Here is a 14,337-nt window from a genome sequence, read left to right as displayed (position 1 = left end):
TTCTCTGTGGTCCAACAGAGACTTAAAGACATAGATACAGTCGATATTTTCTTCCCATTTAATTCCATTAGCTATGTGGATTTGTTATTTTCCATAATCCACAAAACGGGTTTTCCAAACCCATCCCTTGTTATATTTGCAGTACCAACCGGTCCCTTGATATCTAGCATCAGTTTATAATATATTACATGACGAAATCCCATAAATATATTTCATGCACTGACACTAATTTGACTCATTGTGCAGCCAAAGGCAAAAAGAGCTCTAAATCAGAGCAGAAAGGCACCGTGGGGCGGGTAACTGGAAAGAAAATCACTAAAATCATCAGCCTGGGCAAGAAAAAGCCTTCCACTGATGAACAGACATCATCGGCAGAAGAAGATGTCCCAACATGTGGTGAGCAGTTGCAAGCACTGGTTTCTTATACTGTATGTTCTGTAATTACTTGAGCTTGGGCCACATTTTTACGGAGATATGTAACTCTAAAATTGTTGTGTACATACCAATGGTCTTTAATTATTAATGTAGGATCATTTAAATTTTTACAGTAGTTACAGTTTAGTTTATCTTTATTAACATAGCAGCAGCAGTTTCCCAGACAGGGTTTAGATTAAACCAGGATTAGGTCTTAGTTATATTAGGACATTTAAGTAGTTTTTACAAACATACCTTGCAAAAAACAATACTGGTGTGCATCTTGCGACAAAACAATGGCACTGATGTATGTTAAAATATGTCAGTGCAATGTTCCTACACTGTAAAAAAAAATCCGTAGAAATTGCAGCTGGGTTGCCGGTAATTTACCGTAGATTTAAATGTATGTTTTTTACTGGCAACATTTTGTTCAAAGTTAAATGAACATTAAACATTTACAAGTCTTTGTCTTTACAGAGTAAAACTAAAAAAACAGCATCAAGCAAAACATTCTGGGAAACAAAATCTGAAGCAAAAACAGAAAAAGGTTGATGATGATTTCTGGTTCCCAGAATACTTTGCATGAGGCTGTTATTGTATAGTTTTATTCTGTAAAGATAAAGACTTGTTAATATTTAAAATTTATTTAACTTTGAACAAACTCTTGCCAGTAAATAACATAAATGTAAATCTACGGTAAATCTTCGGTAAATTACCGGCAACCCAGCTGCAATAACATTGTAATAGGCCCAAACAGTTTTAAAGTCACCATGAAACGGTAGTTATTGTCATTTTTTATTTTATTTAATGACGTATATCCAAGTAAAATGGCTTCTGAAAGGAGAAAAAATTAGGGAGGGACTTGCTTTCATCCATCGAGACCTGATTGGATCTTTGAAAGTTGGGCCATGTTGCTAATTGTCGAAATCTTTTTTCTCCGGCAAAAACAAGTCTTCTTTAGCCCCGCCCTCGTGACAGAAAGTGAAGAGAGGTCATTTCGAGGAGGGAAAAAGTTAAAGTTTTTGATTAAAGATTATGATGGCACATGAATTAAAATATGAAGCGAACAGATAAGTCATCAAAAAAATTAACTACAATACATTTTTTTTATGTTGACTATAATTGTCTTTTTATTAGTTGATGTAATATTGTTAAGTTTCATATAGGGCTGTCAAAAGATTAATCGCGATTAATCGCATACAAAATAAAAGTTTTTGGCATAATTTATGTGTGTGCACTGTGTGTAATTATTTTGTATATAAATACAAACACATTAACGTTTGTATTTAAGAAACATTTACATGTAAATTTATATATATTTTTGTATATTTTATATTATAAATATAAATAAAAAATACACACACATAAAATTAAACTTTTTTTTTTGTATGTGATTAATCACGATTAATCTTTTGACAGCCATAGTTTTATAATGTACTTTCTATGATGTTTAAAGAAGTATTTTTAGGCATTTTCATGTTTAATAAAAGCCGTTATACATTTTTATAAAATTTTATTTTATTTACAGCACGCGGCTGGACTGTCATAAATCATGCATACTGTTGGAATCTGGTCTCTTTAGCAGGGTATCCAACGTTAAGGCTACCAAAAATGATAACTACAAGGTTGACTATAAATATATTAGCGTCCGCACCAATAGATGATAATGTTACATTGCAATGCCGTTTCACATTTTAAATGTGCAAACCCTTTATATTCAAATGGAATTTGTTTGGCCGACAATGTTTAAGCATTCATCATCAGCTATAAAAGATTGCTCTGAAATTGTTGCCAATCATGCCGATCCTATAAATCTTTATAATTATAGCTGTGGTGTGGACTCCTAAATTTAGAATGGTTTTTATAACTGTATAGTTAAAGTTTTTGTTATTGTCCTTAGTGTAACTGGTCCTAAGCCTATTCCCATATGTTCCCAAAAGCAAATATTTTGAGTGTGAACTGTGTATTTATTGGCCATTTACAGCATCTGCTTGATAAAGCTGCAAATCATAGTTCTAGATGATTTGCAGATTATACTTACAGAGCAGCTTTCCATGCACATCTGCCGGTGACTGCCATATAAATCTCATGAAACTGTTCTTAATTAACAGGCTATCTGAATGTGCTATCCAATAATCGCTGGAGAGAACGCTGGTGCCAGCTGAAAGACAACCAGCTGTTGCTGCACAAGGACAGGGCAGATCTGAAGACGCACATGGCATCTCTGCCTCTGCGGGGCTGTGAGGTCATTCCAGGGCTGGACTCCAAACATCCCTTCGCCTTCCGTCTGCTACGCAACGGACAGGAGGTGGCCGTTCTGGAGGTACGCGACAATTCCGCTAGTTCATGCGAATAATGCGTCTGAAACAGGACCTCGGGGAAAAGATTATACTGATGGTTTGGTTGGCTGGCTCTCGTAATGATGTCATTGCCGTATCATGTGTATAGAGTAGATTTGCAGAGTCTGCATAGATTAGTTTAACTTGTCTCATGTTCCGATGACGCTCCTTCATTGCGTCTTTCTTTGCTCCTTTTTCTCGTCAGGCATCCTCCTCTGAGAGTATGGGGAGGTGGTTGGGGGTGTTGCTGGCAGAAACAGGCTCCACGACTGATCCTGCTGCATTACACTACGATTACATTGACGTGGAAACCACTGCTAATGTCATTCAGCTGGCCAAGCAGTCATTTTGGTGAGCACCTAGCACTGCTACAAATATTTTTTGTCGGGCTGTTTACATGTTAATGTACTATTGCTACTGTCACATGGTGTTGCACACACAACTTTAGGCCAACCGAGGTAATAAAACAGAAGTGTATTCCCTCATGTAGCATTGTTTTGTTTGGACGGTTCAAAACGAAATCACTATGAAGCATTTTACAAATTTCCTAAAGTGATATATATCAGGAGCAGTTTTCAGAGTTGTTCAAAGTTAGAGTTTTAAATTTTTGTATCAGATTTGTATAAGTAGTAATGAATGCATGTTTGTGTTCTCAGTTTCACCAGCAAGCGTGCAGTTTCACCAAACCCATACCTGGATAACCCGGTCAATGGTTATGCCTGCCCATCAGGTGTTGCTCTGCATTATGATGATGTACCCTGCATCAATGGAACGGTACCTGAAATGCATGAACACACATGAAATCACTAAAGCAGTGTCCTGACCGGATTTTTGCTACAATAACTTGTATAATATTATTTTGTTAATTGAACTGACATACCGTATTTTCCGGACTATAAGTCGCTTCTGGAGTGTAAGTTGCATCAGTCAATGCGTTTTGAAGAGGAAAAAACATCTATAAGTCGCACTTGACTATACGTCGCTTGTATTTAGAAAATGATTTCACAAAATCCAACCCAAAGAACAGACATTTAATCTGGAAAGGCAAGTTATTCAACTAAACAATAGCACAGAACAGCAGGCTGAATAGGTGTCCGTACATGTTAAAGTAACATAAACAGTTATTTACATGATAAACAATAGCATACAGAACATACCTGGGTAGATGAATAGGCTAAATTAACACGACAAGTCAAATCAAGTTCAAAAACGTCCCGAAGTCATTCCACATCACTGAATCTACTGAATTACATAAATACAGGAGCAGCATAGAGCGGACTCTCACTGCTGTGGACGGTAATGGTTTCTCTTGGTTCATATGAAATAATTTTGACGTTTGTACCTGGCAAACTATTAAAAAAGTGCGACTTATAGTCTGAAAAATACGGTACTGTAAGCATCAGATCTAACAACAAATTCTTACCTTTTCTCTTTCTTACTAATCCTGTCTTAACTTTCTACCTTATTTCTCATAAAATTGCTCTTCTCTTGCTTGCACGCTTGCGATACGGAAGGCACCAGGTGTGCTGTATTCCTCCCCAACTTCAAGGGATCACCTCTGGAAGGAGGAGGCTCATTATGAGAATACAGATCTTTACGAAAACATGCCCTCCCCCAAACTAGCCTCTCGCTACTCACCCAAATCTAACCGCCCATCAGCTTCGGGGCATTACAACACACCAACCTCCACCAAATCTCTGCCCTCTTCCTCAGCTGCTAAAACTAACACTAATCAGGTGACTAACCTAGGCTGTTTGTCTAATGCTTTTGGATAAAAACAGGTAAAATTAGACAATTTTACATTCATTTTATTTTCAAATATGAGGCCTTAGTGCTTAGCATTGCTTACAATTCCATTTTAAATATGTACATGTAAGCAGTAAGGTAAAAGGGGGGGTATCGTGAAATAAGTCAGGGCTTGGCAGACGTGTGTTGTTATGCATGACGTGAAGCGCAGTGCCTGCAACCCCTTCAGCAGTGGCTGAAGTAACTTATAGTGGCAACTGATGACTTCTTTTTTCGAGGGCGCAGGATGCTAAGTTCGTCACAACATGTATGTAGCCCGACATGTGTGTGATTCGTAATTTAAAAATATTGTTCAGACACGTCTAAAGGGTTTATGATAAAAGAGACGCTCACGTTTGCCAGATACTCGCATAATCTCATGCGTAATCAGAGTTTACTGTTAAGGGAGTGTCTTGCGTGTATTTTGTGAACGTTAGCGTCTCTTTTATCATAAACCGTTTTGACGTGTGTGCAGCAGGCACTTATTTTGACAAAACACGTGATGCACATGGTTCACATGACGCAACAAACACATATTTTGAAAACATGAGCAATGCACATGACACTCCGAACACATATTTTGAATTTGCGCCCCTCGAAAAAACAGTTACGAGCCGCCATTGGTACCTTATTGCTTTTATGAAACGGTTACCATACAAAACAAATATTAAAGAAACAATATGTATCAAAACAACTTTCATGAAGTAAAATAATGCAAGAAAAAATAGCACCTGACCGCAGTGACGGCTGGTGACTTCTCCACCAAGGGGCGCAAATTCAAACTATGTGTTTGTTGTGTCTTATGAACCTTGTGCATCACGTGTCTTGTCACAATACGTGCCTGCTGCACATGCGTCGAAATGGTTTACGATAAAAGAAATGCTCACGTTTACAAAATACACTCCCTTAACAGTAAACTCTGAATACGCATGAGATTATGCGAGTATCTGGCAAACGTGAAAAATCTCTTTTATCATAAACCCTTTCGTATTTTGACATCCTGTGTGATGCACATAGTTAACGTGACGCGCCAAACACATATTTTGAAATGACGAATCACACATGACGAGCTACATTCATGTTGTGACGAACTTCATGTCATGCGCCTTCAAAAAAAGAAGTCACCGGCTGCCACTGCCTGACCAACAAAATGTTTCACATATATATTCAAACAGTCTGTTTTTTACATGTACGCTTACAGTCGAACCGTATGCACAGCCTTGCAAAGTGTAGTTTATTTGACTTGAACGTGTACACAGAAGTTCGGCGCATGCGCATTGCGACAAATGCAATGCATCTCCTGGGCTACATACTACATTCTCCTGCACGCGCATGCACAACCTACGCATACAAAGTATGCACGGTTACAAAAATCTGGCAGTGAGCGTACAATGCATATGTGTAAAATGGAACTATACTTCTAGCTTAAAGGACAAGTTCGGTATTTTACACTTAAAGCCCTGTTTTCAGATTGTTTATGATGAAATAGAATGGTTTTGACTGAAATTTCGACATATGCGGCTGCCCTGAGAATTTTCGGGTGTTTGTTGTTTCACCTCCCACCTCTAGAATGGGTTTAATGGTGCACTGGAACAATCCTTCCTAAAATGCATTAAACTTTCGTTTACAAAGACGTGAAACTCACCGAGTGGTCAGGGGTGTTCACTGATATGCTCACACAAAAATCGCTGCAAAAGATGCTTTCCAACAGCTGTTTTAGTATTCGTTGTTAACTTGTGGACCTATTTTTCCAATCGCCTCACACCCGTACATTCTTCCGCTTAGAGCTTGAATAATAAACACTCCAGCCCAGGTGGTGGCGCTAATCCGCCTTTGCCAATTGCAAGAATAGAAACAAAGTTCCCGGTGCGGAGTAATACCGTACCTCACAGCACATCTACAGTAACACAAGTCAATGGAGTTGGCAAAAACTACGATAAAACCCGTTGGAATGCGTATTTTGCAGCGATTTTTTTGTGAGCATATCAGTGAACACCCCTGACCACTTGGTGAGTTTCACGTCTTTGTAAACGAAAGTTTAATGCATTTTAGGAAGGATTGTTCCAGTGCACCATTAAACCCATTGTAAAGGTGGGAGCTGAAACACAAACACCCAAAAATTCTCGGGGCAGCCGCATATGTCGAAATTTCAGTCAAAACCATTCTATTTCATCATAAACAATCTGAAAACAGGGCTTTAAGTGTAAAATACCGAACTTGTCCCTTAAGGGTTCTGCGCAATAAAACACAGAATCGTTGGGTGCAGCAGTCATAGCAGTGTTTTATCGTAAATAAAACACTGCTATTTACCAATCAGAATCAAGGACTGGAACTAACCGTTTTATAAATATAGAAAATACTATAGTATATATTTTAGCCTACTTATAAAACATTACTTTACCTGTATTTACCATGTAACTAAGTTCACTGCTTGCCGTATGCTCTCTTTTTTACTTAAAAACCAAACAGAACATTGAATATAAAGTGTTTTATAGATGACATTTATATAATCAATTGCATGTTTTATCAATTGTACCATCCACTATATAAAAATCAGTATGGCTGTCTAAAAGTCACTTTTAAAGCTAAAAAACTAAGATTGTCTCTACAAAACTCTAGCATTAATAGGAAGCAGGTTTAAGTGTCAGTTGGCAGCGTACTGTGTGTTTTAATCATGCTAGTGTTGATGCACATGTAGGATGTTTTATAATATAGGACATATGTCCTTTTTTATGAATGACACTACAAAGCAATGTCAAACACTCATATTGCAAGTATTGTAGTGTGGATGTGTTATGGACCACCCAGCTGCAATAATGACTGCTTTTGATCTACAGCATATACAGTAATACCCATGTCTGTCTATGTGCCGGGTGGTATTTTAGGGTCATGTATGGATAATGAAGCCTTTATTTACTATGGAAGAAATTTTATGGGCCAGACATACAGTCAGAGAAAGGGTCACTGCCAGCTAAAGCATGACTACAGTACAACAAATAGCAAAGCCACATGTGGCGAATGTGGTTTGCTGAAGTAACCTTTGATATGTCTGCGAAAGTAATTGCATGAAGTGTTAACCTTCACAAATCACAAAACTCTAACAGGTGCTAACAGTGAAAGTGCTTAAATACCATATATTTGCTGGTGGCCCTCGTCAGAGTTTAACTTCAGTTTTTGTCTGCAGTAAATCGTGGCTAAGTTTGCACTCACAGCTGTTTCTTTCTGCCGTTCAGCTGAAAGGAAAGAAATCCCTGACCACCAATGGGATAGCCGCGAAGCAGAAACTGGACAAGAACCAGCCCAAAAAAGCCAACGGAACCAGCGGCACTCTTCCAGTAAAACGCAACAATTCTAGTAAGTGAAAGTGAAATTTCACCTAACAGATAATCTCAAAATGAACCCTTACTTTTTAACAAGTGGACATTCAGCAAAAACTGAACTAAGCAGACGTTAAGTCTGCATCCACTATCCTAGCTATTACACCACTAATTTCTTTCAAGGAAAAAGAAGCCACACAGATTTGTGGAGAATGCCGGTATGTGGAAATTGCAGTGCTTTTAGACAGCAGGCATCTCTGTTGACATGCTCCTTTGTAAACTCAGTCACCCCAAATACCATTTAAGACAGGCAGTCTGTCCACATGCAGCTCACTCAGGCAATCATTCAATGGCCTATTTACATGGACAAACAAATATTTACATGTGGTTTATATTCGAACAGTTTTCTCATCCGTGTTTATGGTGCATGACGTTTTCTAATGATGCTGCATCGTTAACTTCCACAGGTGTGGATCAGTACAAGTATGGGAAAAACAGAGTTGAGGCAGATGCCAAGAAGCTTCAATCGAAAGAGGAGGAGTTGATGAAGAGGAAACAGGAAATTCGAAACCGCTTGACCCAGTTGAAGAAAGACAGAAAAGACCTCCGTACCGCTATAGAAAACAACACAGGTGAGGATTTCTGCCATACATTTGCATAAGTATCTTTAGGTTGATTCTCTATCAGTGTTTCTTACAGAACTCAACCCATACACACATATCAAACAATACATCATGAGAAAGACCATGTGTTTTTTGGTATGTGAGTTTTAAAGATCCACTGTGTAGATTTTAGCGGCATCTAGCGTTGAGATCCACAGCCGTTCAGTCCACAGCTCCTTCCTCCCTTTCGAAACGCATAGAGAAGCTACGGTAGCTTCACAGGACAAACACGTCATCGTCTGAAACAATGTAGTGACAAAACACGCTCTATATGACAGTTTGTTCGTTTAGGGCTACTGTAGAAACATGGCAGAGCGACATGTTAGGAGTCCCACAGTGTATGTAGATAAAAATGGCTCATTCTAAGGAAATAAAACAGTACAGTTCATTTAATAGGGTCTTATACACCACTGATACTATAGTTATGTATATTATATTGCATTTCTGTCAAGAGATCCTTTTAAAAGTTACACAGTGCACCTTTAACCAGCCACAACCATAACACGCAACATGACACTTTTCTGTGACATTGTTGTGGGTAGCCTTGCCCACACTGAAATATCATCCCATCCAAGAAAACTGTATATTTAACATCAAAATACACACTCCCCAAAAGGATTATTAGGAACATCATACTACTACTGTGTTTGAACCCCTTTCGCCTTTAGAACTGCCTTAATTCTACGTGGCATTGATTCAACAAGACGCTGAAAGCATTCTTTAGAAATGTTGGCCCATATTGATAGGATAGCATCTTGCAGTTGATGGAGATTTGTGGGAATGCACATCCAGGGCATGAAGCTCCCGTTCCACCACATCCCACAGATGCTCTATTGGTTTAAGATCTGGTGACAATGGTATATTATAACTTATTGTCATGTTCAAAAAACCAATTTGAAATGATTCGAGCTTTGTGACATGTGGTATTATCCTGCTGGAAGTAGCCATCAGAGGATGGGTACATGGTGGTCATAATGGGATGGCCATGGTCAGAAAAAATGCTCAGGTAGGCCGTGGCATTTGAACGATGCACAATTGGCACTAAGGGGCCTAAAGTGTGCCAAGAAAACATCCCCCACACCATTACACCACCACCAGCAGCCTGCACAGTGGTAACAAAGCATGACAGATCCATGTTCTCATTCTGTTTACGCCAAATTCTGACTCTACGATTTGAATGTCTCAACAGAAATTGAGACTCATCAGACTAGGCAACATTTTTCCAGTCTTCAACTGTCCAATTTTGGTGAGCTCGTGCAAATTGTAGCCTCTTTTTCATATTTGTAGTTGAGATGAGTGGTACACGGTGGGGTCTTCTGCTGTTGTAGCCCATCCGCCTCAAGTTTGTGTGTGTTGTGGCTTCACAAATGCTTTGCTGCATACCTCGGTTGTAACGAGTGGTTATTTCAGTCAAAGTTGCTTTTCTATCAGCTTGAATCAGTCGGTCCATTCTCCTCTGACCTCTAGCATCAACAAGGCATTTTCACTCACAGGACTGCCGCATACAGGATGTTTTTCCCTTTTCACACCATTCTTTGTAAACCCTAGAAATGGTCGTGAAAATTCCAGTAACTGAGCAGATTGTGAAATACTGAGACCGGCCCGCCTTGCACCAACAACCATGGCACGCTCAAATTGTTAAATCACCTTTCTTTCCCGTTCTGACATTCAGTTTGGATTTCAGCAGATTGTCTTGACCCGGGCCACACCCCTAAATGCATTGAAGCAACTGCCATATGATTGGTTGATTAGATAATTGCATTAATGAGAAATTGAACAGGTGTTCCTAATAATCCTTTAGGTGAGTGTATCTCGTTTTGCTGTGTTGGTATGACATCCTCACTAAATAACAGCAAGTTGTGTTGATCTAGGTAAGCGAGCTCAGGCCTCTCTGACAGAGAGACTTAAGAAAGTGGAAGAGGAATGCAAAGTGAAAGAGGAGGAGCGAGTGAATCTGGAGCTGGAGCTGACGGAGGTGAAGGAAAGTCTGAAGAAAGCCCTGAACGGAGGTGTAACTTTGGGCTTGACCATTGAACCCAAAACGGGCAGCTCCAGCCCACAGGTCTGTAAAAACAGCAGCAATTTACAGAGAAATTACTGTACATAGAAATGATCTAACTGTAGGTTTAGATCACTTGCAGTTTTTGGACATCAAAGACAGGGGAGGTCAAAGTGTGTCTTGTCTGTTTATAGTCTCCAGTGTTATTAAGGAGGATGTTGGACAACTCGCCCATGTCCAGCTGTGACACCAGCGACACTGAGACCTGCTCTCTACCCATCAACAGCGCCTCTCTGCTGCGCAGACAGACGCAACAGAAAGCCTCACCTGTGCGAGGACACGTCCTCAAGAAAGCCAAGGTCAGTAAGTTCATGCATAGGTTCGCACCCCAAACATTTATTCTAAGCATCACTTAGATGCAAAAGCTGCTAAACGTCATTTCTGTCAAAAATGACATATGATATTAAAGTTTTACATTTGCGCATTGGGGCACCTACAGGCAAACAAGGGTACTGCAATACTTTGAGATTAGCGAGATAGTGCGTCTTTATGGTTTTAAATATGGTTTAAATTGAAATGAAAACATTTTAGCCGTAAGGTCCTCAGTCTACCTAATAATACGATTAGACAAATAAAATATGAATTCTTTTTTTTCTATTTCATTGATAGCTCCGACAAAATCATAATTGGCTTTGGTCTTGGGGGCACTGCCCCATCAAACTCTGCCTCTGCTCAGGCCATTCAGAAATACTGCTTTGTTGGCAGAATCAATTAAACGCAATGGCGATTTTTATTAGCAAACTCCTCTAAGTCCACGGAAGAAGAATTGGATGAACGATGGCGTGCGTACGTCATGGTGCAAGAGTTTTTTTAACCAGTTAAAGGAGGTTTACTGAATATATTAGTATATTGGACGAATTTTTGAGCCTTTTACCTTTATTCAGAAAGGACTGTGAAGAGTGACTGGAGACTTTTGCATGCACTTAGAGGGTTTTGCAGCAAAATAGAGTCAAATTTGTTAAATACCAATGAAATGACATTTGTGAAAACAAAACATGTCAGATGCACCTAGAGGGCTCTTTAATTATTAAGTATATCTTTATTTTCTACAAACTGCATAGTGTAACTTTCTTTTCTTTTCTTTACAGGAATGGGAGATGAAATCTGGCACATAAGTTTATTACCAACTTTTCTTTAATTATATCTATTTATTTAATTTTGTCCATATCGGAACGATTTTGAAGTGGAATTGACTGAACCATAGACACATCATCTTTCAGAAAAGAAATTCAGTTCTGCAGAAGTTTGACTGAGTCCAGTTAACCAAGTTACCTTCTATTTTACTATTGTTATTCAAGCATCATGCCTGAATAATGATGATTTTCAATAGTAAACCACATTAATACATAGATTTTTTATTATGTTGTAAAGCATATGCTTTGTGTCTCAGATTATGGTCCATAACTGCAAACTATATACTGTAAGTGCATGTTATATCATGTATAGACATTCACTGGTCTCAGTCGGGAATCACTTGCGTCTAAAAGCTTTCGAGAAGCCATCAATGGAAGACAAAATCTCCAAGTATTTATTTGTAAATGTTTAAGTAAATATAAGCCTCTCTGTGTTTGTTTTTGTCTATATTTAGTATTGCCCTTAATTTAGCTTCATGCTATTAATAGAGAGCAGCTTCTATTGGGAATGGGATAAATGTAAATTACAATTTCAAAGTTCGTTCTTTAAAGAAAAAGTGTAATCGGTATGAAAGTGTTTTACAAGCCTTTCCTCCTTATTGGTTCCTGGCCCGTTACTTTCAATTCGATGATCTGTCCAGACATTTGGCTGGAGCAGTTTCTATGGTAACAACAGCCCATAGGGAACAAGGCGGCTTAGGCCAGGGTGTGGCCCTCTATTGGCTGGCTCATTTGGAAACTGGGCCTGAAAATACTCCTTTGCTTTCACTTAAAGTGATAGTTCACCCAAAAATGAAAATTCTGTCATCATTTACTCACCCTGTATGCACACAATTTATTTTTGATAAATAATGGTAAGCACACAGTAGAAGGTACCCATCGACTTCCATAGCATTTGTTTTGCAATAGGGACCATCAACTATGTGCTTATTTATCATAATCTTCTTGTGTGATTAACAGAATAAAGAAACACATACAGGCTTAGAACAACATGACCGTAAGTGAATGATGACAGCATTTTTATTTTTGGGTGAACTGTCTCTTTAACTTCCCCCAACACACACTGCAGTCATGCTTATGTAGCCACTGCAATGGAAACAGTCTTGTGTGTGTGTGTGTGTGTGTGTGTGTGTGTGTGTGTGTGTTTGTGTACCTGGTAATTATCACATTGTGGGGACCAATTGTCCCCAGAAATATAGGAATACCAGTGTTTTTGTGACCTTGTGGGGACATTTTGATGTCCCCATGAGGAAACAAGCTAATAAATCAAACAGAATGATGTTTCTTAAAAATCTAAGTTATCAGAAAGGTTTCTGTGATGCTTGGGGTTAGGGAATGGGGCAGGTAAGGTGAATAGAATATACAGTTTGTATGGTATAAAATGCATTACGTCTATGGAATGTCCCCACAAAACATGGAAACCAGAATGTGTGTGTGTACGTGTGTGTGTGTGTGTGTGTGTGTGTGTGTACTTGTGTGAATGTATTCATCCTCATCTGAACACTGCAATACATCAATACACTGACAGTTATACTGTATATGTACTGTATGGTAAAACAAAAACATCTGTATGTGAAATTGCATTACAATTTTTCAGACTGAATTTTTTAGCTTTTCATATGCAGGTGTAAGCGCGTGTTTACTTCAAAGTACCGAATGTTTGGTTTAACAAAAGAATGTCTGGCAGAGATCTTGAAAGTCAAAATGTTTGTCTCACTTTTATATCAAGATGGTGCTTTTAAGCAATGCTTAAACTGTTAACTCCTAATTCAACAAAATTTTGGAGGTTTGGTGCTTATATAGATGTGTGTGTGACATATTCATGTGCATACAGTATCACATTTATAACTTCTTGTTTATTGCACAGTGAAGCTTAGCTTTTGACGTGATGCATCTTATGCTATAAGAAGCCTCCTGCCATTTTTTAGACACATTTTTCTATTCTTTTCTATCTGGACCCATAACTTTTATGTGACAGTATTTGTCCAGTTATTTTGTAAAATGCTGCACTGGATAATAAAAGCTTGTATCAGTGCATTTGACTGAAAAGAGACTATGAAATATGTTTGTCTCCAACTCAAAGTAGATGTGATTCTTTAATAGATCTGTACAACTGCTAACTCTTTGGACAGTGATGTTGAGTTATTGTTTTGAAACAGTAAAATATTTTAAGTTCAAGCTGTTTTCTGTGTCGCTGCAGAAATAAGGGTCATATGTTACGGAATGTGAACAATTTCGCTTTATAGGTCATTTTGCTTTGAGGGTGGGAGATGGTGGATGGAAGGGCTTTTAAAAACACTATTGTTTGTTTTGCACCTTATGAATAATACCGTTTTATTTTGCTCTCGACTGTTGTCAACTTGGCAACTAAAGGACTGTACATAAAAATAATTAAACTGCTTTTGAAGATTATCCTGTCTGTGGTTCATTGTCTTTTATTCACTGTAAGTGCTGCTTCACTGGCACTATTTTAATGGCTTTCATTTAACTATGAAGGGATATGAGAAATGATAATAATGACCCTGATGTTGTTCATGTTGCTCTTAGTCTTGTAGTTCAGTACACAGATTCACACTGTTGCATTACATTAAATTGCATTACAAACTTTTTGTTCTTACATTTTGTTTC

General features: G+C 38.4%; 1 protein-coding gene across 3 annotated transcripts in view; it reads left to right on the top strand.

The window, feature by feature from the left end:
* The window catches only part of afap1 (actin filament associated protein 1), a 77,136-nt gene extending 63,015 nt beyond the window's left edge, over positions 1–14,121 (top strand). For 2 of the 3 annotated variants that reach the window (XM_065242356.2, XM_065242355.2), the window contains exons 9-18: positions 247–396; positions 2,526–2,737; positions 2,959–3,104; positions 3,410–3,527; positions 4,268–4,489; positions 7,772–7,892; positions 8,323–8,487; positions 10,389–10,579; positions 10,711–10,875; positions 11,665–14,121. In XM_065242356.2, coding sequence (XP_065098428.1) covers positions 247–396; positions 2,526–2,737; positions 2,959–3,104; positions 3,410–3,527; positions 4,268–4,489; positions 7,772–7,892; positions 8,323–8,487; positions 10,389–10,579; positions 10,711–10,875; positions 11,665–11,691 — 1,517 coding nt within the window. In that variant the 3' untranslated portion in view covers positions 11,692–14,121. The remainder of the gene's footprint in view (positions 1–246; positions 397–2,525; positions 2,738–2,958; positions 3,105–3,409; positions 3,528–4,267; positions 4,490–7,771; positions 7,893–8,322; positions 8,488–10,388; positions 10,580–10,710; positions 10,876–11,664) is intronic. The other variant, XM_065242357.2, reaches the window with a different exon arrangement.
* Positions 14,122–14,337: the final 216 nt, after the last annotated feature.

The sequence above is a fragment of the Paramisgurnus dabryanus genome, chromosome 1 (genome assembly GCF_030506205.2).
Source record: "Paramisgurnus dabryanus chromosome 1, PD_genome_1.1, whole genome shotgun sequence".
Taxonomy (NCBI): Eukaryota; Metazoa; Chordata; class Actinopteri; order Cypriniformes; family Cobitidae; genus Paramisgurnus; species Paramisgurnus dabryanus.
This window is presented reverse-complemented; position numbering and strand designations above follow the sequence as displayed.